The sequence below is a fragment of the Podarcis bocagei genome, assembly GCF_964188305.1.
Source record: "Podarcis bocagei genome assembly, chromosome: 16".
Taxonomy (NCBI): Eukaryota; Metazoa; Chordata; class Lepidosauria; order Squamata; family Lacertidae; genus Podarcis; species Podarcis bocagei.
Window position 1 is genome coordinate 39426354 of NC_138142.1, and position 26889 is coordinate 39453242.

General features: G+C 47.8%; 2 protein-coding genes across 3 annotated transcripts in view; one reads left to right on the forward strand and one right to left on the reverse strand.

Annotated features, from left to right (window-relative positions):
* The window catches only part of OTUD7B (OTU deubiquitinase 7B), a 50511-nt gene extending 48048 nt beyond the window's left edge, over positions 1–2463 (reverse strand). Inside the window, exon 1 of the mRNA XM_081173512.1 lies at positions 2354–2463. The gene's annotated coding sequence lies outside the window, so the exon portion shown is untranslated. The remainder of the gene's footprint in view (positions 1–2353) is intronic.
* Positions 130–26889, forward strand: part of VPS45 (vacuolar protein sorting 45 homolog) — a 60386-nt gene continuing 33626 nt past the window's right edge. The window contains exons 1-9 of one of the 2 annotated variants that reach the window (XM_081173618.1): positions 130–223; positions 1058–1226; positions 4059–4156; positions 17362–17496; positions 18406–18466; positions 20985–21064; positions 22450–22518; positions 23997–24134; positions 25457–25567. In XM_081173618.1, coding sequence (XP_081029744.1) covers positions 17377–17496; positions 18406–18466; positions 20985–21064; positions 22450–22518; positions 23997–24134; positions 25457–25567 — 579 coding nt within the window. In that variant the 5' untranslated portion in view covers positions 130–223; positions 1058–1226; positions 4059–4156; positions 17362–17376. Of the gene's footprint in view, positions 224–1057; positions 1227–4058; positions 4157–15302; positions 15558–17361; positions 17497–18405; positions 18467–20984; positions 21065–22449; positions 22519–23996; positions 24135–25456; positions 25568–26889 lie in introns of those variants that run through there. The other variant, XM_081173617.1, reaches the window with a different exon arrangement.

Sequence of the window (26889 nt, forward strand, 5' to 3'; positions counted from 1 at the left end):
ATACACAGAAATATATATATATCTGTTATGTAGTTGAGGGTTTGGCTGTGAAAATAATAAATTACAATAAATAAATAAATGACATAATGTAAATAACATATTTCTTTAGTATTTTCATTATACTTCCAGTGCAAAATCAAAGAAGAGCCTTGTGGCATCTTAGACCCACGCAATGTTGTTGACGGACATCAGATTCCGTGGAATGGCATCTGTTCCGTCAGAGGTAGGGAATGTTAACCTGCGTGGGCAGCTGTGTATTGTTGAAGCGTGGGTGTAGAGAGAGTGAGAGAACAGTTAATAAAATGCAAAAGAACCTGACAACCCATGACATGTGAGTCAAAGCCTTCCCTAACCTGGTGCCCTCCAGATGTTGTTGGACTCTTAATTCTCATCACCACTGACTGAACCCTGGCAATCCTGGCTGGGCTGGTGGGAGTCCCAACAAAGTACACGGGGCACCAGGTTGACAAATTAGCCCAGGGGACAGCAAACCTTTTCAGCAGGGGGCTGGTCCATTGTCCCTCAGACCTTGTTGGGGGCCAAACTATATTTTTTTTGGGGGGGGGAAATGAACAAATTCCTATGCTCCACAAATAACTCGGAGATGCATTTTAAATAAAAGGACACATTCTGCTCATTTAAAAACACGCTGATTCCCGGACTGTCTGAGGCCGGATTTAGAAGGTGATTGGGCTGGATCCGGCCCCCGGGCCTTAGTTTGCCTACCCATGAATTACGTAGCCCAATGACCATTCACTCTGAATTTTGCGTTTCCTTGCCACTATTTCTGCTGCTGAACTCCCACCTTCTATCAGATCCAGTCAGTATAGTCAGTGGACAGGAATGACAATGAAATTGAGAGTCCAGCAACATCTGGAGGGGCCACAAAGTGTTCCCTATCCCTGGCGGAGGGATTTTGCCAACCCTCTGATTAACGAAAGCAGCCTTATACCATCATAAATTTGTTACAGTGCAATCCTATGCCAGTTTGATCAGCTGTAACAACATCATCATCATCATCATCAACAACAACAACACATATCCCCCTCTTCCAAAGGAACCCAGGACAGCAGGCAGACAGGTGATACAAACATCTGAAAGCATCTTTTAAAACAATTCCAGTACAGATGCAAGACTAGGAAATCTCTCTGCTTAAAAGGCTTGCTGGAAAAGGGAGATCATCACTTGGTGCCAAAATGACAAAAAGGTGGTACCTTAAGTTCAAGGTGAGGCCTACTCACAGGTAAGCTTGGACCCTAGTCTTTGAAGTGCCGCAAGACTAATTTTGCTGTGAACAGCAAAACAATGCATGCAATATCTCTTTTTCATGTTATCTCTGTAGTGGTACAGCTAACAGTGTATGGAACATGAGGGTGCAGACTGGACCCACTGGTGCAAATTCCAAACCCAGCCATGCAGACTACACCTCCATTTGGTTTTTTAAGATACCCTGATTATCGTCAGAGGGCTAGGTTGCAAGCTGGCTAATGTTGGTGTTACACTGCTGTGTAGTGGTTAGAGTGTTGGACTAGGACCTGGGAGACCCAGGTTCAAATCTCCACGCCCATGAAGGTGACTGGGTGACCTTGGGCCAGTCACAGCCTCTCAGCCTAGCATACCTCACAGAGTTGTTAGAATAAAATGGGGAGGAGGGGTACATGAGCCAGCTTGAGTTCGCTTATGCAATAAATAACAGATTAAAAATAACAATAGCAATTAAAAAATTGTTAAATGGTTTTCTTCTCCTAACAAGCCCTTGGTGTCTGAGTCAGCCCTTTATCCTGGAAGCATCATGCCCAAGAATGTTAGGTGGAGTCTATCTCAAAGCTAAATTCAATATCCTGTGAGTTTAGGGTACTTAGTGCGGAACTATTTCCTTGAGTTGACATGACAAAAATTGTCAGTGTGGACTTCTTGATGTTTTTAGCAATAGCTTGCTTACTTTTTGGTAGCAAGCCTCTCACCCAACACCCCAGAAAGTATTTTTCAAGCTTCTTTTTATAACTTGGGGCTTTTCTTTCCCCCAGCTTTACATTCAATTCATACGTTAAACACTAAATTTAAAAGAGCCCCTTCTAGCCAAATCTCACTGTCTAGGAGGACTTTAAAGTGCTGCCCATATTGACCTATTCCAGGGCTTATTTAACACCAGATAATGACTGAAAACTTGGGTACCTTACAGCCAGAGAGAGACATAAAAAAGGGACTTGCAAATTTCTGGAGCTAGGAGCTAGGTAACAATACGCAAATAATACTCTCACTAGGAAAGAAATGCAGGTTATCAACATACATGTGCAACTTAAATCTTTCCCAGGAATGCAAAACATCATGAAATAGAAAACCCCCCACTTACTTCACTTCCAGAAAATGAACAGGCACAGACTTTGGTGGCTCTCCAGAGAGAGATTTCCAGGACTGGGGAGTTTTGTGTTGCCGTCTCACTGTTCCCTATAAAGAATAAACTTAGACACTTTCTAGAGAATCCCTTTGACGGATCGTCAGGATTGCGATGGAACGCTGCAGAGGCAGCGGCCTCTGGTTTTATTACCCCCTCGCTCTGTCTTGAAAGGCTCGCTAGTCTTATTGACCAAGGGAATTTGCCTCTGCTGCTGTGAAATCATCAGATACTTGTCGCTGCCAACAACAGCTGAAGCTCCGGGCTCCAGGGAACAATGGGCCTGTGGGCAGCCCTCTGGCAGTTGGGCCCCCTGTAAGGAGCGGGACGGCGCGTCCCGTACGGTCCAAGGGCGGACGGGTGCTTTGCATTCTCCTGGTCGTGGGCTGCCAGGAGCGTTGACAGGGAAAGCATGCGGACTATGCACAGGGGTCAGCTAGTGGCGTTTGCGTTATCTTTTCCAAAGGCAAGGAGGATGGATGAAGCTTCTTAAAGGAAAGTCGCGGGGCCTGGAGCCAGCCGTGCTAGAATTTGAGATTGCTCCTCCAGCCTCTGGGTTTGAAGCCATACAGGGTTTGCTCAGATTTGCTGGGGGCTCTTTCATTCTTGGGGGCTCTTGAGGGCTCATGTTGGCCTCTGCGTAGTTTTGTCAGTGCCTCAAATACCCAGAAAGGCAATCCTATACAGTGGTACCTTGGATTACATACGCTTCAGGTTACATACGCTTCAGGTTACAGACTCCGCTAACCCAGAAATAGTGCTTCAGGTTAAGAACTTTGCTTCAGGATGAGAACAGAAATCGTGATCCGGTGGCAGCAGGAGGCCCCATTAGCTAAAGTGGTGCTTCAGGTTAAGAACAGTTTCAGGTTAAGTATGGACCTCCAGAACGAATTAAGTACTTAACCTGAGGTACCACTGTATCTTATTTCTTTATTGCATTCCTATCCCACCTTTTCCCCCAAGGAGCTCAAGGTAGAATACATGCATGGTTCTCCCCATCCTCGTTTAATCCCCACAACAACCCTGTGAGGTAGGTTGGGTTGAGAGGCAATGGTTGGCTCAAGGTCACACCCAGTGGCTGAGGGGGGAATTCGAACCTTGATCTCCTAGGTCCAACTCTCTAACCACTGGCTCTCAAACAAGAGTTGCTTGGTGAGATTTGAACCAACAGCTTCCTGGTTCCCAGCTTACTCTTCTTAGACACTATGCTACACCAACTGCAAAAGTGGCTGCCAGCCGCAAGGACTATGCTCCACCTTCACTGTCAGGCAATGTCTCCCCCTCCTGCTGCCACAAGTTCCCCTCCCTGTTTGTCTCCCAGAACCAGAAGAGGCGTGAAAAGGGCAGAGGAGAGGTTGGCAGCATGCAGGCGCAGTCTCAGATTGCTTTTAAAAAACCCTGGAGAGGAGGGGACTTAGCTGTGGGGATCTTCGGTCTCAGCAACTCCTTCAGGGTAAGCCTTCCTGGAGATGAGTTGCTGTGCGCATTAGGCCCTACATTCCCGTGCAGATTGTGGTTTTGCAACTCCAACTTGCGCTGTGTGATTTATTGCCGGCTCCCTCCTCGCAATGGGACAGTGCCCCATTTGCCCTCATGGGCTAGCCTGATGAGCTCTTTTCTCTGTTCCCGAGTCCTGCATCTTCTGTGTTGATTCTCCCAACAGGACCAGTGATGACATTTCATGCTGCGGCAACCCTTTTGCCGAAAAACACTTGGTGAGCCGCTGCAGAAGGTCAAGTGTTTTTGGGTCTCCTCCAGGAGGTCAGGATGTGCTATCACACAAGCATGTTCTGGAAATGTAATGTAAAGGTAAAGGGACCCCTGACCATTAGGTCCAGTCGTGACCGACTCTGGGGTTGTGCTCTCATCTTGCTCTATAGGCTGAGGGAGCCAGCATTTGTCCACAGACAGCTTCCGGGTCATGTGGCCAGCATGACAAAGCCGCTTCTGGCAAACCAGAGCAGTGCATGGAAACGCCGTTTACCTTCCCGCCGGAGCAGTACCTATTTATCTACTTGCACTTTGATGTGCTTTCGAACTGCTAGGCCGGTAGGAGCAGGGACCAAGCAACGGGAGCTCACCCTGCCGCGGGGATTCGAACCGCCGACCTTCTGATCGGCAAGTCCTAGGCTCTGTGGTTTAACCCACAGCGCCACCTGCGTCCCTCTGGGAATGTAGGTTTGTGTAATTGAAGCAAATAAAAGCACTCTATCACCTTAGTGTAACACATTCCCAGCAGTGAGTGGAGCCAGAGGCAAAAAGTTGGTGGAGCAACGTATTCTAATTTTACCTTTCTGCAGTGAGCTAGTCTCTACGATCGAACACCCCTCTCTATCCCCCACCCAGGCAAGCAAAGGGGCATCATCAGAGTTCAGTGAAACAATTCAGCCAGACAGAAATGCTCAAGGAGGGTGAAAAACCGGGCAGGTGGGGCTGGGGAAAGGGGGGGTAGCTGGGAGGAGTCCCGAGAAAAATCTGGAAGGCCACATTCAGCTCCAGGGCCTGAGGATGCCCACTTCTGCCATATTGCCAACAGATGCACTTTAAAAAAAAAGAAAGCCAGACTTTCTGGGGTTAGGAAAGTGGAGCAGAATGAAAGTGTAGGATGAATGACTAATGGGAACATCCTGCAAGCCGAAAAGGGGGAAAAAACAAAGACCAGACATGGTCTGACTCTAACCACTGCGTAAGCTTTGTGCAAACAAGTAAGAATGAATGCTCAATAAGCAGGTCGTCTTGAGGAGTCGCAGGGAAAGCGTAGAGGAAGGTGGAAGTGTTTTGGGGGCTGGTGCTTTCAGCAGGCCTGCCCGCTCCCCCTGGGAGCAAGTGATCTCTCCCTTTCCTGCTCAGCGCCAGAGTGATAAATCCTGACTAGCCTCCGAGGGCCTCCTCTGAGCCATTATAGAAAGTCAGCAGCAGGGGGAGAAATCAATACACCCCGGGCAGACGAGGCCATTCTGCTGCCTGGTCCTCCAGCCGCAGGGATTAGATGATAAAAGCCAGGAATGCTCTGGATTCTCTGCACGCCTGAAGCCTCCCATGACATCTGTGGCGGAATCGCCCATCACGTTCGGGGTTCTGTTTTTGTGGCATTCAAAGGCCCGCAGCCGAAGACGCGGTGGGTTATGTCGAAGAAATATACAGTGGTACCTCGGGTTACATACGCTTCAGGTTACATACGCTTCAGGTTACAGACTCCGCTAACCCAGAAATAGTGCTGCAGGTTAAGAACTTTGCTTCAGGATGAGAACAGAAATCGTGCTCCGGCAGCGTGGCAGCAGCAGGAGGCCCCATTAGCTAAAGTGGTGCTTCAGGTTAAGAACAGTTTCAGGTTAAGAACGGACCTCCGGAACGAATTAAGTACTTAACCTGAGGTACCACTGTACAGACAAAACAAGAACGCTTGGATCCTCGGCTCCCTCTCCTCCAACACATAGCCCTAGGAAACTGCTTTATATTGAGTCAGAGCATGGATCCATCTAGTTCAGTACTGTCTACACTGACTGGTAGCAGAGTTTCAGGCAGGAGACATTCCCAGCCCTGCCTGGGAGATGTGGTCATGGAAGAGACACGTGCCCAGTGCAAGCTGTATATTTTATCCCGCTTTAGGGCATGTGGACCATTGGTCTGGAAATAATCAAGCGTGTTTGGTATCGCCGCCAAACGATGCGTTTACACACGTTAGTTGGCCAAGGTGCATTGTGAAGGGAGACATAACCACTGGCCACTGTTTACAATATCTATTTTATAAAGTGATCGTCTTAAAGTTGTACGTTCCGCTGCACGGGTATAGCTTTCGTTTTCAAGTTTATAGGCTATTTCGACTTTCTTGGCCAGGTAAGGGCCGTGTTGTTTTCGAGCACCTGGTCCTGTGTTGGTTTGGAACAACGTGGTCAGCTCATGGGCCAGCCTAAATTTTTTCTTTATTTCCCCCCCCCCTAAAAACTAGGTGCACCCTATGGTCCAGTGCGCCCTGTGGAGCGAAAAATACGGTAGTCCCGCATCCTGTTCTCACAGCGGCCGCCCAGTTGGTACTGCAAGAGTACTTTCTCCCTTCCTGCAGTCTCCACCTACATAGCCTTCCCCTCCAGGATGCTGTAACCTGACAGCCCTACCCCATTTAAAAATAATTGCAATTAATCAATGCATCATGGACATGTAAAGTGTCCTGGTTGCACTTCTCCAGGGGTGATGGGAAGGCCCATTGCTTCCCCGTATCCAGGACGTTCCTGGCACTGACCAATCCGTCCTGATCCCCAGGCTAAGCCCCCCGGAGAGCCTTCAGAGCGAACCCTTGCTCTCTGAAGGGACCTCTCTGCTTTGGTCGGCATCAGCCTCACTTCAGTGGGAGCAGGAAGCTAGGGTGGGAGCGGTCACATGGGCGCCTCAGCTGACCCGCAAAGTGAATCACCGGCTTTGTTCTCCCCCAGCCGTTGTTTATGTCCCAGACAAAAGGATTGTTTATCATTTCTGGGGACACAGAAAAGTCCAGCAATGAAAGAGAGCTCTGTGCTTTGCGAGTCCGGTCCCCCGATGAGACGGGCTTGAGTTTTGTTTCCTTGGCTTTTTATACAAAATATTAAACGCCGTGGCGGGGGGGGGGGGCGCTTCTCCACTCTGCTGCAATTTTTGTGCAATTCGGGTGGGGTGAGAGGAAGTCTTGTTTGCAAGGCTGGTCTGCTGTTTTATACAAATCAATAGGAAACAGAGCTGTTTGCATTCTGTTTGGGCTGGAGGGGGGAGAGCAGGTACGTTGACAAGATGCTTTTCATAGTGTTGAGCAAAAGCATCTCAAACTTTTTTGTCCACCGTCCCCTTGCTCCCCTAGTGCACCCTATCCTATCCTATCCTACCCTATCCTATAAATAGCAGTAACTCAGAAAAGCAGTTTTCACGACGCACTAAGAATTCTAAACAGTAACCATTAATTGCACACTTATTCCAGATCCAATTAAAACTACTTAGTTTAATCAATTCAGCAAAACAGATGAACTTGGTCAAGTGATACCAGCTTTTTCAAAGTCTGAGGGTCATTTAGCAAGACAACTAGGCTAGTTTCTACACACTCCTACATCAATGCCTGGTTCAAAGTCACTTAGCAGGAGTATGAAATCTGCTTTAACTATTTGTGCTTTTATCTTGTGAACCACCCCTGGATCATTTGAAGGATGGTATAAAAATAATCTAAATAATCTAAATAATAATCCCACTAAAGCGAGAACATAGGAAACTGCATTATACCAAAGCAGGCCATTGAGGTTTGCCTACCCAGCTTTGTCTGCACTGACTGACAGTGCTTCTCCGGGTTTTCAGAATTGGGGGATATTTCTGGAGAAACCGGAGATGGAGGGGCCTTCTCTGCTCACAAAGCAGTTTACCCATCAAGTTCACGGGGTGATTTGGGACCAGTCATCAGAGCCTCGCATGCTTTACGTTTCTGAGCACAATTCAAAGTGTTGGTGCTGACCTTTCAAGCCCTAAAGGCCTCGTTCCTGTATACCTGAAGGAGCGTCTCCACCCCCATCGTTCTGCCCGGACACTGAGGCCCAATGCCGAGGGCCTTCTGGCAGTTCCCTCACTGCAAGAAGCCAAGTTACAGGGAACCAGGCAGAGGGCCTTCTCGGTGGTGGCGCCTGCCCTGTGGAACACCCTCCCACCAGATGTCAAGGCAATAAGCAACTGTTTTACTTTTAAAAGACAACTGAAGGCGGCCCTGTTTAGGGAAGTTTTTAATGTCTGATGCTGTTTTGTTTTTAGTATTTGGTTGGAAGCCGCCCAGAGTGGCTGGGGAAACCCAGCCAGATGGGCGGGGTATAAATAATATATTATTATTATTATTATTATTATTATTATTATTATTATTATTATTATTATTATTAGGGGTCATACAGGCCGTAGCGGTCTTCCAGTCTACTTTTTTTTAAAAAAAAAGACCCCTGACCATTAGGTCCAGTCGTGACCGACTCTGGGGTTGCGGCGCTCATCTCACTTTATTGGCCGCAGGAGCCGGTGTACAGCTTCCAGGTCATGTGGCCAGCATGACTTAAGCCGCTTCTGGCGAACCAGAGCAGCACACGGAAACGCTGTTTACCTTCCCGCCGGAGCAGTACCTATTTATCTACTTGCACTTTGACGTGCTTTCGAACTGCTAGGTTGACAGGAGCAGGGACAGAGCAACGGGAGCTCACCCCGTCACGGGGATTTGAACCGCCAACCTTCTGATCAGCAAGTCCTAGGCTCTGTAGTTTAACCCACAGCGCCACCCGCATCCCACTCCAGTCTCCCTGCTCCAAGCTTAAAAACCTCTTGAATTTTATTGCAGAAAATGCCCGTTGTGTTTGTACTCAAGGGATTTAGAACCGTGAGGGCTAGCAGGAGAGCACCTGCTTTGCGTTCAGAAAGTCCAGATTCTGCCCTTGGCAGCATCTCAAGGTACATCTGGGTCTGTCTGGGAGAAAACAGCTTCCTAGCGTCAGGAAGGGCGAGCTCAATTCCTCCTCAGGCCCAAAGGCAGGTGGCTTCGTAGGGATATTTACTGTCTCACGGCAAGAGGATGCCGCAATTTTGCCCCCTGATGCTCTGTGTCAGCTCAACAAAGGGAGATTATGATCCCAGCCCGGAATCGAGACAGCCAGTGACTGATGGGGAGATCATGTGAGTTTGCCGGTGGCCACAAGTTACCACAAGGGAAGGAGTGCGATAAAGAGGATAAGTGAAAGGGGATAAACACACGCGAACAGATGGCCGCCCGAGACGCGAAGATGCTCAAGGAGGGGGGGGGGAGCGAGGCCTTTTGTAGGGGCCGGTGCTAATCTTGTCCCAGCTGCATGTGGAATTGGACAGCAGTGGGGTTTGGAGTGGGATGGCCTTTCATAAGACCGAATTTGGGGGGGGGGGAGAGATATTCACACCAGCGCTGATTTGCAGAGAAGCCTCTGTGCTTCCTTTTTGCAGCCAAAGTCAGAATTCCTAGCCTGAGGCTGCTGGTTGGAGCCGCAGGAATGAGCGGAAACTGCTTTATACTGAGCCGGACACTTAAGAACATCAGGCGTTGCTGGCTCAGACCAAAGGAAGTCCATATTAGCTCAGGCTTTCTGAACCATAGCTGTCAACCTTCCCCCTTTTTTTGCGGGAAATTCCCTTATTCCAGCGCCATTTCCCGCTGCTATTCCGGATTGTTAGATATCCCGTAGACTGTCCCCGGGACAGGTGAGGCTGCTGATCCCTTATTTTCGAGGCTGCTGATCCCTTAATTTCAAATCTGAAAGTTGACAGCTATGTTTCTCAACCTGTGGGTCCCCAGATGTTGTTGAACTACAACTCCCATCACCCCTAGCTAGCAAGGCCAGAGCTCAGGGATGATGGGAGTTGTAGTCCAACAACATCTGGGGACCCACAGGTTGAGAACCACTTCTAGCCCATGAGTAGGCAAACTAAGGCCTGGGGGCCTGATCCGGCTGAATCGCCTTCCCAATCCAGCCCGCGGACAGTCCGGGAATCAGCATGTTTTTACATGAGTAGAATGTGTCCTTTTCTTTAAAATGCATCATTTGTGGGGCATAGGAATTCGTTCTTTTTTTCTTCAAAATATAGTCCGGCCCCCACAAGGTCTGAGGGACAGTGGACTGGCCCCCTGCTGAAAAAGTTTGCTGACCCCTGATCTAGTCTAGCATCCTGTTCCCACAGTGGCCAAGCAGATTCCTGTGGATTCAAGCGCGGAAGCCCTCTCCGCTCCTGCAGTTTGCCGCCACTGATATTCAGAAGTGTCGCTGCCTCCAGTTGGTTAGTAGCCATCGATAGCCCTCTTCTCCTTGAATGCGTCTCGTCCAGCCCATTATGGCCTCCAAGCACCTCTTCAGCCCTTGGGCAACCCATGCTCACTATTACGCAATTTTACGACATGTAGGGCATCCATTGCATGGGTAAATCCATGCGTCACATCCGCACTGCACATTTTAACATCGCATTTAAAGCAAATGGCTTTCCCTCGAATAATCTTGGGGATTGCCGAATGCCTCTCACAAAGTATTCCCTGGGGATTATCTAATTTTTGATTTTTATTGTTATTCATGTTTTTAAACTGTTATTTTATGCTGCTTTTATAATTAAGTGTTTTTAAGTGTTTTAAATTTGTTGTTAGCCGCCCTGAGCCCGGTTTTTGAAACGGGAAGGGCGGGGTATAAATAAAAATTTATTATTATTTATTATAAAGGCACAATTATACATTATACGGCTTCCGGAGAATGCTGAAGAAAAGGAAACCGGAGGAAAAGAAGAGAGGAGAAGAAGGAGTGGGGGGGGGAAGGACTGTCCTGTCCATTGTGTAAAAGAAATTATTCAAAATATTCTCTCTAGAATGACACCCAGCTGATCTACTTTCTGCTAGGCAATGTTTTCCCAATCTTCCAATCCCAATGTCTCAGATTAATTCATTTTCCTTTTTACACAAAAAGTCCCAAAGGAACCACATTTCCCACCCACCCCAAAGTTTGCTTCTGAGCCCAATGCACCCGTGAATCACTGGAAGTGCAACAAGCTGGTGTCCACTGCCTTATAAGCAGTGTGTTAATCTGGTCCATAATTGCATTTTGTCGGGTTTTTCCCCCCCCAGGGAGCCTAGTGTGATTTAAAACGCTTTAATCGTATCCGGAAAGGGCTCGTCGTTTTAATTGCTGCCTTGTTTCCTTGTAAATGTTTCCTTTATAGCATTGTTAGCGACAGGGTTTTCAAATATATGGTCTCAGGGAGACACTTTTTCCTAGCAGCCGTTTGCCATTATGCCGGGGTTGAATCTAACAGAGCAAGATTCATGCGGCAATTTGGAGCTGATTTACTGTACTAAAACTCTCACACCTGGGGGGAACGAATGTGATATTTTTAGAAGCATGTAAGAAGAGACAGCAGTCACGAAATTAAAAGACGCCTGCTTCTTGGGAGAAAAGCAATGACAAACCTAGACAGCATCTTAAAAAGCAGAGATATCACCTTGCCGACAAAGGTCCGTATAGTCAAAGCTATGGTTTTCCCAGTAGTGATGTATGGAAGTGAGAGCTGGACCATAAAGAAGGCTGATCGCCGAAGAATGGATGCTTTTGAATGATGGTGCTGGAGGAGACTCTTGAGAGTCCCATGGACTGCAAGAAGATCAAACCTCTCCATTATTGGGGAAATCAGCCCTGAGTGCTCCCTGGAAGGACAGATCCTGAAGCTGAGGCTCTAAGACTTTGGCCACCTCATGAGAAGAGAAGACTCCCTGGAAAAGACCCTGATGTTGGGAAAGATGGAGGGCACAAGGAGAAGGGGAGGACAGAGGATGAGATGGTTGGACAGTGTTCTTGAAGCTACCGGCATGAGTCTGACCAAACTGCGGGAGGCAGTGGAAGACAGGAGTGCCTGGCATCCTCTGGTCCAGGGGGTCACGAAGAGTCGGACACGACTAAACAACAAAAGAAGAGTCCTGCTGGATCAGGCCATCGGCTCCTCTAGTCAGCACCCTGTTCTCACAGCAGCCAACCAGATGCCTGTGGGAAACCCACAAGCAGGATTCGAACACAAGATCCCTCTCTTTTCCTGCAATTCCAAGCAACTGGGATCCAGGAGCATCGCTGCCTCTGACCGTGGAGGCAGAGCTTAGCCATTTTGGAAGGGAGCCATCGATAGCCTTTACCCTCCATGAATTTCATAGGAACACAGAATTGGGGCACTCTGAGGGGCATCTAGTCCAACCCTCTTCAAATTCAGGGATATATCACAGCCATTCCATACAGGGATCAAACCGTCAACCTTGGCGTTACCAGCATATGCTCCAACCCACTGAGCTATCCAGATTGGGGGGGGGGGGGAATTATGTCATATATAAAGGTGAAGGGACCCCTGACCATTAGGTCCAGTCGTGGCCGACTCTGGGGTTGTGGCGCTCATCTCGCTTTATTGGCTGAGGGAGCCGGCGTACAGCTTCCGGGTCATGTGGCCAGCAGGACTAAGCCGCTTCTGGCGAACCAGAGCAGCGCACAGAAACACCGTTTACCTTCCCACCAGAGTGGTACCTATTTATCTACTTGCACTTTGACATGCTTTCGAACTGCTAGGCTGGCAGGAGCAGGGACCGAGCAACGGGAGCTCACCCCATCGTGGGGATTCGAACCGCCGACCTTTTGACCGGCAAGCCCTAGGCTCTGTGGTGTAACCCACAGCGCCACCTGCGTCCCACATGTCATATATAGGATAAGGTGAAATAGTGAAATCAGTAGAATGGAAATAAACCTCATAATGGGAAAATAAAAAAAAAAATTTATTGGGCATTAATGACAATATGAATTAAAATATAAAATGCAATTATGGTAATTAACAGTATTTGTAAATGAATATAGACAGACAACAAGATTTGTATGTACAGAAAGATTTATTTGTATACAGACACTGTATGGACAAAGATGGAAGAAGAACAATATACAAAATGGACAAAGATAATGCGAAAAATTTAGAGGTGACATAAAAAAGCCAGAAGAAGGAAGGAGGAGCTTTTCAGGATGTCTTAGACATAGTGGTACCTCAGGTTAAGTACTTAATTCATTCTGGAGGTCCGTACTTAACCTGAAACTGTTCTTAACCTGAAGCACCACTTTAGCTAATGGGGCCTCCTGCTGCCACTGCGTCGCTGCTGCACAATTTCTGTTCTCATCCTGAAGCAAAGTTCTTAACCTGCAGCACTATTTCTGGGTTAGCGGAGTGTGTAACCTGAAGCGTATGTAACCTGTGGTACCACTGTATTTGTCCAGTTCTCTTTCTGACGCCGTCCAAGCTTGCTGGCCGGCAGGGCCTCCTGCAGCAGTGAGTTCCATCGTGGCAGCTTGGGGAAAAAATAAAAACAGCGGCTGTGTAAAAACCCAGCAGGACCCAGGAGGGAACTACTGTACTGTGTACAGTTTGCCCATCGCAAGATAAAGAAGAGTTGCTCCAGTGGCACAGGAGGGCAGGATTTATCCATGAAACCACGCAAACCTATAAATAGCGGTGGGGAAGTGAAGGTGGCTTGGGTTTATTACGCACAAGCCGCCTTTATTTCTTCCTTTCTTTTAATTCAGTCCCGCCGTGCCAGGAATAGCACCTAATCCCAAAATGTTAGGAGATTAGGACTCTAGCAAGAAGGCAGTTTCTCGAAGGCGGCATTCAAGCCGAGCAACTTGCCAGCCACCAAGCAGGGGTTTTTGGGGGGGCAGAGAGACCCCTGTCTGCTCTCAGCCGCTGTTTATTTCTGTGGGGGTCACAAGAATGAGGCGTGCGGTTGAGCCCAGGAGACACAAACCGTGCCGCAGAAGGAGCAAGACGCCCTGTCGTGCCCCGGTGACGTCACTCGCTTATTTTTGGGATCTGCCCAAGGTGGCGTTTAATCCGACGGGGACGTCTGTCTGCAACTTCAGACATCTTTGGTTGGAGGGGGGGCTAGGAGGACAATGTTAGCTCATGGGTTTAAAAGTTTGCCGTCCTCCCAACAACAAATGCCATGTTCCCAAGCAAAAAAAAAGGGGGGGAGGGAGTATGCTATGCTCAGGGACGCGGGTGGCGCTGTGGGTTAAAACCACAGAGCCTAGGACTTGCCGATCAGAAGGTCGGCGGTTTGAATCCCCACAATGGGGTGAGCTCCCGTTGCTCGGTCCCTGCTCCTGCCAACCTAGCAGTTTGAAAGCACGTCAAAGTGCAAGTAGATAAATAGGTACCACTCCGGCGGGAAGGTAAACGGCGTTTCCGTGCGCTGCTCTGGTTCGCCAGAAGCGGCTTAGTCATGCTGGCCACATGACCCGGAAGCTGTACGCCGGCTCCCTTGGCCAATAAAGCGAGATGAGCGCCACAACCCCAGAGTCGGCCACCACTGGACCTAATGATCAGGGGTCCCTTTACCTTTATGCTATGCTCAGCAATGCATCTGAATGCCGCTCGCTGGAAACACCAGGAGAGGAGGCTTCGGTCTTGAGTTCGGATCCTGCCCATGGGCTTCCCATGGGGGCATTTGGATGACCGCTGTGAGGACAGGATGCGGGGACTAGATGAGCCCCCTTTGGCCTGATCCTTACCTCCTCTTCTACGGAAATTAAGCAGTTTTCTTCCTGGGAGGGAAACCCCATTGAACAGGGAGAGACCAGGGCAGGTTTTAGGTTTGATGAGGCCCCAAGCTACTGAAGGTAATGGGGTCCTTTATATGTCCAGCTGCCCTTTGTCAACAACAAATTGTCCTGTTTTGTGTGTGCTGAATATATGCTATATGGTAATTTATGGATCTAATAGGTATCTCAAGCCATTTGCACATGTTGCCATGCAACCAGTCCATGCAGAAAGTTTTGTTGTTGTTGTTTAGTCGTGTCCGCCTCTTTGTGACCCCATGGACCAGAGCACGCCAGGCACTCCTGTCTTCCACTGCCTCCCGCAGTTTGGTCAAACTCATGCTGGTAGCTTCAAGAACACTGTCCCACCATCTCGTCCTCTGTCGTCCCCTTCTCCTTGCGCCCTCCATCTTTCCCAACATCAGGGTCTTTTCCAGGGAGTCTTCTCTTCTCATGAGGTGGCCAAAGTCTTGGAGCCTCAGCTTCAGGATCTGTCCTTCCAGTGAGCACTCAGGGCTGATTTCCTTCAGAATGGAGAGGTTTGATCTTCTTGCAGTCCATGGGACTCTCAAAAGTCTTTTCCAGCACCACAATTCAAAAGCATCAATACAGTACTTCCAAGAAAGAAAAGCAAACTCGCTTAGCGACTCCTCCGGTCTGAAAGCGTCCCCTCTCGGCGCGCTGCGGAATCACCGAATGAGATTTGCTCCTTTGCAAACCCAGCCTTGCAATGTCAGCCCGGGAGGCGGCGGCGGCGCGGAGGCTTCTGGGAGATGTAGTCTCCCTCTGCTTGCAGCTGCAGCCGAGTCAGCTGGAGAACTACAGCTCCCAGGGTTGCAAGAGCCAAGAGAGAGAGAGGAAGAGAAATTGGGTAGCTCTTCCAGGCTTGGTGCAAGGAAGGGAAAAAAAGGGGGATCCTGTTTAGTTGCATTTCTTTGCAAAAAATTAAGGGGTTTGCACCGGGAGGGAAAATGAACGTGGTCTTTGCAGTCAAGCAGTACATCGCCAAGATGATCGAGGAAAGCGGGACAGGCATGAAGGTGCTTCTGATGGACAAAGAGACGGTGAGCTCGGAAAGGGGGAGGGAGGAACGCAGGAAGGCGCCAGGTACCCTTGCTCCATCCAGACCAGTGTTGCCAGCACGGGCTGGCAGCAGCAGCGGCTCTCCAGGGGTTTCAGGGCAGGGGTAATTCCCAACCCCTTCAGGGATGGAGCCGGGGATATTTTGCATGCCAAACGGGGGCTCTCTGGCACTCAGATCCAGCCCATCCCCTAAAACTGAAACCAAGATTCCAGACCTCAAGGGGGTTCTAAATGGAGTGATTTGAACAGGTGAGCAGGTGAGGGTGGCTTGTACTGAAATCATTGGCCCATGGGGGCTTAGTGATGTCTACACTGGCTGGCAGTGGCTGGCCAGAGTCTCAGGGAGGAGATGCCACTGGAATTCGAACCCAGGACCGTCTGGATGGAATTCAGGGTGACAGGCAAAGTTCTCCAGTGATTCTGTGTTGCAGCTGTTGGTTGGGGCTTTGCTCAAAGTGATGTCTGCAGGCTTGCAACATCCCACTTGGTATACGGCCTCGGTCCTGTATACCTGAAGGAGCGTCCCCATCTCCATCGTTCTGCCCGGACACTGTGGTCCAGCTCCGAGGGCCGCCTGGCGGTTCCCTCCCTGCGTGAAGTGAGATTACAGTGAACCAGACAGAGGGCCTTCTCGGTGGTGCCACCCGCCCTGTGGAACGCCCTCCCAGCAGATGTCAAAGAGATAAACAACTATTTTACTTTTAAAAGACAACTGAAGGCGGCCGTGTGATGCTGTATTGTTTTAATATTTGGTTGGAAGCCACCCAGTGTGGCTGGGGAAACCCAACCAGATGGGCGGGGTATAAATAATACATTATTATTATTATTATTATTGTTGTTGTTGTTGTTGTTGTTGTTGTTGTTATTTAGCTGATTTCCAGCACTGACCTCTTGTGTTTCCTCATTTCAATTGGGCAAAATGTGTGGGGGATCTTTCTTTTCCCTGAATGTTGGACTTGATGGCCTTTGTGTGTGGGGGGGTGTCCCTTGTAACTCCGCAGTTTTGTGAATCGGAGACTCCCTGCTCTAATGGACCGCGCCCCCTCCTTTGTGTCTCCATGGCCCCCTAGGTGGTGCTGGACTCCAACTCCCAGCAAGCCTGACACGATGGGAGTTCGAGTCCTGCAACATCAGAGTCCTTCAGTAGAAGACCCTTCTCTTAATAATAATAATAATAATTTATTATTTTACCCCGCCCATCTGGCTGGGTTTCCCCAGCCACTCTGAGCAGCTTCCAACAAAAGATTAAAATGCAATAATTCATCAAATATTAAAAGCTTCCCTAAACAGGGCTTCCTCCAGATGTCTTCTAAAAGTCAAATAGTTGTTTATTTCCTTGACATCTGATGGGAGGGTGTTCCACAGGGCCGGCGCCACCACCGAGAAGACCCCTTTCCTGGTTCCCTGTAACTTTGCTTCTCGAAGTGAGGGAACCGCCAGAAGGCCCTCGGTGCTGGACCTCAGTGTCCGGGCAGAACGATGGAGGTGGAGACGCTCCTTCAATCCCGCCACCCTCCCAGACCTTCTTGGTGGGGACAAGGGAGCGGGCCTTCTCGGTGGTGGCTCCCCACAGACAACTTTGGAGCTCCCTCCCTGGAGAGGCCAGACTGGCTCCCTCCTTGCTGTTCTTTGACCAGCAGGTGAAGACTGTTCAGTATTGGGAAATAATCCATAAGGAATTGAAAAAAAAAAATCCAATTTAAAAATCCAATTTAAATTTTAAAAAATCCGATTTTTCAATTATTATTTTTTTTAATCATTGATTTTTATCTACCCTTCCCGCAGACCAGTATCGTGAGCATGGTGTACACGCAGTCTGAGATCCTGCAGAAGGAAGTGTACCTCTTTGAGCGCATCGATTCAGCCAATCGGGAGAACATGAAGCACCTGAAAGCCATCTGCTTCTTGAGACCCACCAAGGTGAGACAGAGCAAAAGGGAGCCTGTGCCAGAGGTGGGGAAACATCTGGGAGAGCCATCCAGATGTTTTGGGCTCACCTCTCCCCATTAGCCTTCAGGTCCCTGGAGCTTGCATGTTTATTGATTTCAAACCAGAGTGGATTTGGTTTAAACCACTAGTCAGTAAGACTTGATTTAGATCATTTATTTTTTTTAGACTCATTCTTGCAGGTATAATCTTAATATTCACAACCAGATGAAGGTTTCGTTTTTTGAATAATAAATTTTCAGAGTAGTTTTTACGGTTATATCGGAAATTACTGACTTGGTTATGCTATATATGCTAATTGCTGACTTGGTTATGCTATTAGAAATACATTGACAGATAATTATGAAATTATTGTGAGGTTTAATAAGTGAACTGTTTATATTTGGACAACCTTCCTGCTGTACTTTATGGGAAGGAGAAAAATAATCACTTCCTTAATAACAATTTATTTAACTAAAACAATAACATTATAGCATATGTGTCCATGTTTGTTAACTGATGTAGTTAAACAATAAAAAAAAAACCTTGGACTGAGTTTTAGCATACATGAAAAACTTAAACCCTCATTTCCTATTGATTAGCCTTTGGACTATAATGTAACTTAATCTATCTTTAGAAAGATTTTTCCTCCAAAAGCATTTTATTTAAAAATCCAATTTAAATCCAAAAAAATCCGATTTTTTGGTATATATTTTTTTAAAAACGTTGATTTTTATCCACCCTGTTTCAAACCCTAAGGGCGGGCGACGACAATCAAATATATAGCTAGAGGAAACAACTTGAAAATTACCAGGAGTGAGATGAAATACTTTGCTTTCCGTAACTGGTTTAAGGACTTAATTTCTCACCTCACTGTGGTTTCCGAATGGGTTGTCCTTTCAGGAAAACGTGGATTACCTCATCCAGGAGCTGCGACGTCCGAAATACAGCACCTATTTTATTTGTAAGTATGGAAAGCCTCTAGGTGTGTTGCGTTTTCCTAACAGCACAGCGTAGTGGTTAGAGCTGGACCTGGGAGAGACTCGGGTTCAAATCTCCCCACTTGGCCATGAAGTTCCCTTGGGCCAGTCCCTGCCGTCTCTCAGCCTAACCTACCTCACAGAGCTGTTGTGGCAATTGCATGAAAAGTGGGGGAGCATCACCTTGAGCTGCTTGGAGAAGAAGGTGTCCTAGAAATGCAAAAAATAAAAAATAAATTCTCCCCTGACATGTTTCATAATAATAATAATAATTTATTATTTGTACCCCGCCCATCTGGCTGAGTTTCCCCAGCCACTCTGGGCGGCTTCCAGCAGAATATTAAAGTACAGTGGTACCTCGGGTTACATATGCTTCAGGTTACAGACTCCGCTAACCCAGAAATGGTGCTTCAGGTTAAGAACTTTGCTTCAGGATGAGAACAGAAATGGTGCTCCGGTAGCCCGGCGGCAGCAGGCAGCCCCATTAGCTAAAGTGGTGCTTCAGGTTAAGAATAGGTTGATGTTAAGTACGGACCTCTGGAACGAATTAAGTACTTAACCCGAGGTTTTTGTTGTTGTTTAGTTGTTTAATCATGTCCGACTCTTCGTGACCCCCTGGACCAGAGCACGCCAGGCCCTCCTGTCTTCCACTGCCTCCCGCAGTTTGGTCAAACTCATGCTGGTAGCTTCGAGAACACTGTCCCACCATCTCGTCCTCTGTCGTCCCCTTCTCCTTGTGCCCTCCATCTTTCCCAGCATCAGGGTCTTTTCCAGGGAGTCTTCTCTTCTCACGAGGTGGCCAAAGTATTGGAGCCTCAGCTTCAGGATCTGTCCTTCCAGTGAGCACTCAGGGCTGATTTCCTTCAGAATGGAGAGGTTTGATCTCCTTGCAGTCCATGGGACTCTCAAGAGTCTCCTCCAGCACCAGAATTCAAAAGCATCAGTTCTTCGGTGATCAGCCTTCTTTATGGTCCAGCTCTCACTTCCATACATCACTACTGGGAAAACAATAGCTTTAACTATACGGACCTTTGTTGGCAAGGTGATGTCTCTACTTTTTAAGATGCTGTCTAGGTTTGTCATTGCTTTTCTTTCAAGAAGCAGGCGTCTTTTAATTTAGTGACTGCTGTCACCATCTGCAGTGATCAAAGAGCCCAGGAAAGTGAAATCTCTCACTGCCTCCATTTCTTCCCCTTCTATTTGCCAGGAGGTGATTAACCTGAGGTACCACTGTACAATGATTCATCAAGTGCTTCTTTTTCATGCATGCATTAGCTGCCTTGGACCTCTCCTTTGAGAGAACGGCGCATCTTTTAAAAATAAGCGATTCTCATTGATAGCTGCATTAACCACAAATGTTCGGTTATTTTGGGATGGCGTAAACTGACCCAGACAGGCCTCTAGAGGTCATCCTCGCCTTACACAATCGCCCCGATGGAGCACAACAGCTGCTTGGTTTGCAGCCTAAGGCTGATTTTGGCCCTGCTGCTGGAAGACTTTGATGGGGAGAAAGGCAAGAGTGGTAGGACCCATGGACTATATGGAACTTGCCGAACTGACTGGGAGACTCCGAGACCAGAGAGAAGAGACGGTGGAAGAAGACTGAAAGAACTTTAAAGAATATCTGAAAAAACTATGTTAATATTTAAATCTTAGAATAGCTTTGGGAGTGGATACAGGATGTGGGGTTAGAAGTAGAAGACAGTGTATTTTAAAATAGTATTATTTGTAAAGGATAATATGTGAAGATTATTATGGTAAAAGTAAGTGTGTTTAAAAAAATGGTTAAAAATTATGATATATGTAAACTGCTAAAGATGAAGTAAAATGAAAATCAGATGGGGGGACTTGGGGAAGCTCACCTAACAATGTTTAGAAAAAATAAATAAATAAATTCCTTCCAGTAGCACCTTAAAGACCAACTAAGTTAGAATGAATGAATAAAAGTTAGAACTAACTTAGTTGGTCTTTAAGGTGCTACTGGAAGGAATTTTTTTATTTTGACCATGGCAGACCAACACGGCTACCTATCTGTAACTAGAAAAAATAAGGATAAGACAAGAATTTGTTTGTACAGTGGTACCTCAGGTTAAGTACTTAATTCGTTCCGGAGGTCCATACTTAACCTGAAACTGTTCTTAACCTGAAGCACCACTTTAGCTAATGGGGCCTTCTGCTGCCACTGCTGCAATTTCTGTTCTCATCCTGAAGCAAAGTTCTTAACCCGAGGTACTATTTCTGGGTCAGCAGAGTCTGTAACCTGAAGCATATGTAACCTGAAGCATATGTAACCTGAAGCGTATGTAACCCGAGGTACCACTGTATTGTTTGTTTTTCTGTTTGTGTTGTTTATTTGCGTTATAAAATGAATTTTAAAAATGGGGGGGGGGGAGAGTGGTTAGGGCCCACCGTGGAACAGATCCACATCCCACCCAGCGACCATTGTTTTCCCCTTCTGTCTCTCGCTTATCCTGCTTCCTTTCTCTCCCTGCCTCCTTCCAGATTTCAGCAACGTCATCAGCAAGAGCAACGTCAAGTCTCTGGCCGAGGCAGACGAGCAAGAAGTTGTGGCAGAAGTCCAGGTATGTCTACGGTCAACGAGCCACAAGTCCAGGAAGTCTCTTGGCTTCCTTTTTAAAAAAAAATTATTTCTACTTTTCAGGTTTATACATTCCACTAATTTTAGAATCATATCGACATTTCTAAACTTGGCTTCCTTCCCCCTCTTTCTGCGGCTCCTTAAATTTATTTTTAACATCTTCTGCATATCCACATTAACTTAATTTAGTCATTTATTTATCTTCTTTAAATATGTACAGTCGGACCTTAGGTCCCGAACGCCTTGCGAGTCGAACGTTTTGGCTTCCAAACATTGCAGAATCGGAAGTGTGTGTTCTGGTTTGCAAACATTCTTTTATTCATTTATTATTCTATAATAATAATAATAATAATAGTAATAGTAATACAGTGGTGCCCCGCAGGACGAAATTAATTCGTTCCGCAATTTTTGTCGTCTAGCGAATTTTTCGTCTTGCGAAGCACGAAATCCCATAGGAATGCATTGAAAATCAATTAATGCGTTCCTATGGTCAAAAAAAGTCCAAACAAAGCCAAATTTGGTACAACAACAGTTTATTAACTGCTCTTTAAAGTCACACATACTGTAAAGAGCAGTTCAAAAACTGAAGGGAAAATAAATTAACTTTATAAACAAAACATGTCTTTGTTTTTAGTCAAAGAAAAAAAGTCGCGAGACGTTTTCGTCTTGCGAAGCAAGCCCATAGGGAAATTTTGTCTTGCGAGGCAAATCGCGAACGGAAAAACCTTTCGTCTAGCGAGTTTTTTGTATTGCGAGGCATTCGTCTTGCGGGGCACCACTGTAGTAATAATTTATTATTTATCCCCCGCCCATCTGGCTGAGTTTCCCCAGCCACTCTAGGCGGCTTTCGACAAAATATTAAAATACAGTGATACACCAAACATTAAAAGCTTCCCTTCAGATGTCTTCTAAAAGTCTGGTAGTTGTTGTTCTCTTTGACATCTGGTGGGAGGGAGTTCCACAGGGCGGGTGCCACTACTGAAAAGGCCCTCTGCCTGGTTCCCTGTAACTTGGCTTCTCACAGTGAGGGAACCGCCAGAAGGCCCTCGGTGCTGGACCTCAGTGTCCGGGCAGAACAATGGGGGTGGAGATGCTCCTTCGGTATACTGGGCTGAGGCCATTTAGGACTTTAAAGGTTGGCACCAACACTTTGAATTGTGCTCGGAAACGTCCTGGGAGCCAGTGTAGGTCTTTCAAGATTGGCGGCCGCTCCCACTCACCAGTTTAGCTGCCGCAGTGACAAACCCTGCCCCTGCTTTATACCCAACCTCGCTTTGCCACACGTTGACACCGGGCCTGGTCACTGGAGTTAAATAGCTTCTTGGGCATTGCTATGGCACTGAGTCTCTCCTGTTTCTCGCCTGGCAGGAATTCTACGGAGACTACATCGCCGTGAACCCGCACGTGTTCTCTCTCAACATCTCTGTCTGCTGTCAGGTAGGTGGCGTGAGAGGTAAATTCCAGGCCCCCTCACAACTCTCAGACCAGTTCCCAGGATTCTTCAGGGGAAACTGTGGCCGTCCAAAGGGGTGTGATAACTGCGTCAAATGTCTGGAGGCTTCAAAAGTCACCTAGCAGCAGACTATGCAAGATACTGCAAGATACTGCAAGTATCTATGCAAGATACTGCTTCAGCCCAGTATCATAGGAGATCATTGTCATAGGAGAGCCGTCTTGTCATGGGTTCATCGCAAGGGGTTGGACCAGATGACCCCCGGAGTCCCTTCCGACGCAGGTGGCGCTGTGGTCTAAACCACTGAGCCTCTTGGGCTTGCCGATCAGAAGGTCGGCGGTTTGAATCACCATGACGGTGGTGAGCTCCTGTTGCTCTGTCCCAGCTCCTGCCAACCTAGCAGTTTGAAAGCACACCAGTGCAAGTAGATAAATAGGTACCACTGCGGCAGGAAGGTAAACGGCGTTTCTGTGTACTCTGGTTTCTGTCATGGTGTCCCGTTGCGCCAGAAGCGGTTTAGTCATGCTGGGCACATGACCCAGAAAAGCTGTCTGTAGACAAACACTGGCTCCCTCAGCCTGAAAGCGGGATGAGTGCCGCAACCCCATAGTCACCTTTGACTGGACTGAACTGTCCAGGGGTCCTTTACCTTTACCTCTACAATTCTGTAGCTGCTCCCGGGGAATCACCTAAGCAGGCTGCTGGCTGCTTTCGTTGCGTATTTTTATGTCATATTTTTATGTCGTGAACTTCCCCTGTTAACGGAGAAATCTGAGGGCTCCCTTGGACAAAAAACAAGGACACCAGCCAGGAAGACCAGAGCAAAACAGCAGCCTATAGGCTTGGTCTTTATTGAAGACTGTCGCGACAGGACTCCCACCTGCCAGAAGCTGGAACAAGATGGAAGCCCCGAATAAAGAGCCCCCAAACTTTTATTAGCTGCTAATCCCCATGTTAGGGGACGCTGGTGGCACCGTGGGTTAAACCACAGAGCCTAGGACTTGCCGATCACAAGGTCGGCGGTTCGAATCCCCGCACTGGGGTGAGCTCCCGTGGCTCGGTCCCTGCTCCTGCCTACCTAGCAGTTCGAAAGCACGTCAAGTGCAAGTAGATAAATAGGTACCACTCCGGTGGGAAGGTAAACGGTGTTTCTGTGCGCTGCTCTGGTTCACCAGAAGTGGCTTAGTCCTGCTGGCCACATGACCCGGAAGCTGTACGCTGGCTCCCTTGGCCAATAAAACGAGATGAGCGCCGCAACCCCAGAGTCGGCCACGACTGGACCTAATGGTCAGGCATTCCTCTACCTAATCCCCATGTTACACCCCCCCCAAACTACATCAGTAATACATCATGAAGATCACAGGGTGTTAACGGAACATCAGGTGGCAGTGTGCAAATGAAATAAATAAAACCAAACAGGCCTTGCTCAGCTCTCATCGATCTCTTTGCCATATTTTTTTAGGGCCACAGCTGGGAGCAGGCTCAGCTCTCCAGGACCACCCAAGGCTTGACCGCTCTGCTCCTGTCCCTGAAGAAATGCCCCATGATCCGCTACCAGCTCTCTTCTGAACCAGCCAAGAGACTGGCAGAGTGCGTCAAGGTTCGTTCCTATTTAGTAAAAGTATTTGTATGACACTGCCTAGTGAATTATTTTTTAAAGAGAACATCAGGGCAGTTCTCAACAAAGTGCATGTGATAAATCGTAAAGCACCCTTTGCCTTTTCCACAAGTCTCTCAAGAAATTAGGGATAAGTAACATCTAATTTGGGATGCGGGTGGCACTGTGGGTTAAACCACAGAGCCTAGGGCTTGCCGATCAGAAGGTCGACGGTTCAAATCCCCAGGACGGGGTGAGTTCCCGTTGCTCGGTCCCTGCCCCTGCCAACCTAGCAGTTTGAAAGCACGTCAAAGTGCAAGTAGATAAATAGGTACCGCTCTGGCGGAAAGGTAAACGGCATTTCCGTGCGCTGCTCTGGTTCACCAGAAGCGGCTTTGTCATGCTGGCCACATGACCCAGAAGCTGTAATTTTGTACATTTTGCCAGTAAAGAGTCGTTTGCGACTGGACGTAACGGTCAGGGGTCCCTTCACCTTTACTTTTAACATCTAATTCAGAGCTTTCCATACTCTGTGTTGCGACATGTTTTGTGTGTCGGAAGCAGTGGGCAGGTGTGTTGAATCACACAAACACTCCCAGCCCTCCTCTTGGGGCTGGAAATGGGTTAGTTTAACCTTTGGTTTGCTAGTAAAATTGAATTACCGTGTCACGAAGTGATGCGTGTCTAAAATGTGTGTCACCGAGCTGAAAAGTTTGGAAAGCCCTGATCTAATTTGTTGGAAATGTTTCTTGATGTAACACAGAGCTTTTTATTCTTAGCAATCCTTGTGCCTCTGGAGGTCTCTCAGCTGTTGTGTTTCTCTGTATCTTGCAAGTCACGAGCGCCACACTTAGGACGTTTCTTAGGACGGCACCTTGCACTTACCTGTCTGTATCTTATTGGAAATATCTGGATAACCAGCTTTATCATTTCTTCTGTTGACTATATGATCCCGTGGCAACCTTGGTTCAGTTCGGTTTCGTTTTTATGGGCTTGTCTCATGAAGTTCTATTTTGTTATTTGGGTTATGTATTAAAACAAAAACACTTTTATTTGAATTTGGGGCCCATCTAGCTTAGTATTGCCTACAGTGACTGGCAGCAGTAGCTTTCTAGATTTCAGACAGGGGCCTAACTGCAGATGCCCCTGGAGACTGAACCTGCAAGACAAGCAATTGCTCTCCCACTGAGCCAAAAAAGTCACAGGCGAGTCTTTTTTGCCTTCCAGTGTCGGGGTAGAAAAACTAAGTTTGCAATCCCTGTGCACAGGACCTTTTCACACCTTAACTACCTGGCTAGCCTATTCCTTTCCTCCCCTCCAAACAGCAAGTGATCACGAAAGAGTATGAGCTTTTTGACTTCCGTCGCACCGAAGTCCCTCCGTTGCTGCTGCTCCTGGACCGCTCGGATGACGCCATCACTCCGCTCCTGAACCAGGTGAGAGCCTCCCTGTCGCCTTGAAGCTGTCTTTAAATGGGAGTCTGTGGAGCCTTCTACCTGGGAGGAGGTGGTGTTGGAAGCCGGAAAGGTAACAGATCTTAGTGAGCGGAGAGTCTGTGGCAGAGAGCAGTCCAGAGGAGAGAGGCCAAGAGGCAGAGATGAGACGCACAGGTGTCTCCCCCCTCCTGCTGCAGCAAGCTCCCCTCCCGCCTGGGCTCCCAGGACCAGGAGAGGCATGAAACAGGAGGAGCAAAGGCAGGTGTGATGGCATAGTCTCAGATTGCTTGGGAAAACCTCCAGAGAGGATGGAACTTAGTCCCCACAACTGCCTCATAGGCAGGGCTGTCTTTTTTTAAATATATATTTTATTGAACAATTTTAACAAATTATCAATCAATATAACCATTTACATTTCCCCTCTTTTTATCCCCTCCCCCCCAGGACTTCCCTCAGCTCCTCTCTCTGGTTTCTTTGCATATATTATCCTCTGCATATTGTAAAATTGTACATATCATTGCCTTATTTATCATATAGGCCGGGCCGTCTTTACCCAGGGGTAGAAGGGGTGCAGGGCATCCGGGCGCTGAATTCTGGGGGGCATCTGGTGCCCGCCGCTGAAGCCGCCGCAGTTCTTATCTACGGGTTATGACATAATAAATAATTTTGATCAAGCTAGAAAAACAAAATACATATATACCTAGGTAATACCGAAATGTATACCTATTGTTTCACTAAAGGACTTTCGACGTTGTGCGCTCATTTACCAAAGATGCACTGCGGCAGCGGCGATGGTCATTCACAACGGTGGCACTTCTGAGACTCAACGCTGCCGCTTGTCATTCTCAGTGGTGTCGTGCACGCAAAATTAACTAAATTTGGAGACACTGGGTGGATCTTTGCACCCCGGCGGCGCATATGGTAAAGACGGCCTTGCTCATAGGGGCAAGACCTACTGCTTATTGGCCTGGCACTCCTGAGCACACCTTGTTTTTTCTGATAAAGAGTTCGCCTACTCGGTGTGATTTATTGCTGGCCCGCCCAAACACTAAACCAAGCGCCACTGGTCCATCTAGGTCAGCATTGCCTACACTGGCTGGCAGTGTCATGGTCCGGTTCACGGGCGATCCAAGTCCCAGCTGGGGACGTCAGGACCGCGGGGAAGATGGTGGGGTGGGAGCAGGAACGGGGGTCCAGAAGTCAGCAGTCTGGAAGCCAAGAGTCCGAGGGTCAGAGAGCTGGGAGTCACGAAGTCAGGGGTCCGAGGGTCAGAGAGCTGGGAGTCATGAAGTCAGGGGTCCGAGGATCAAGAAGCGAGGAGT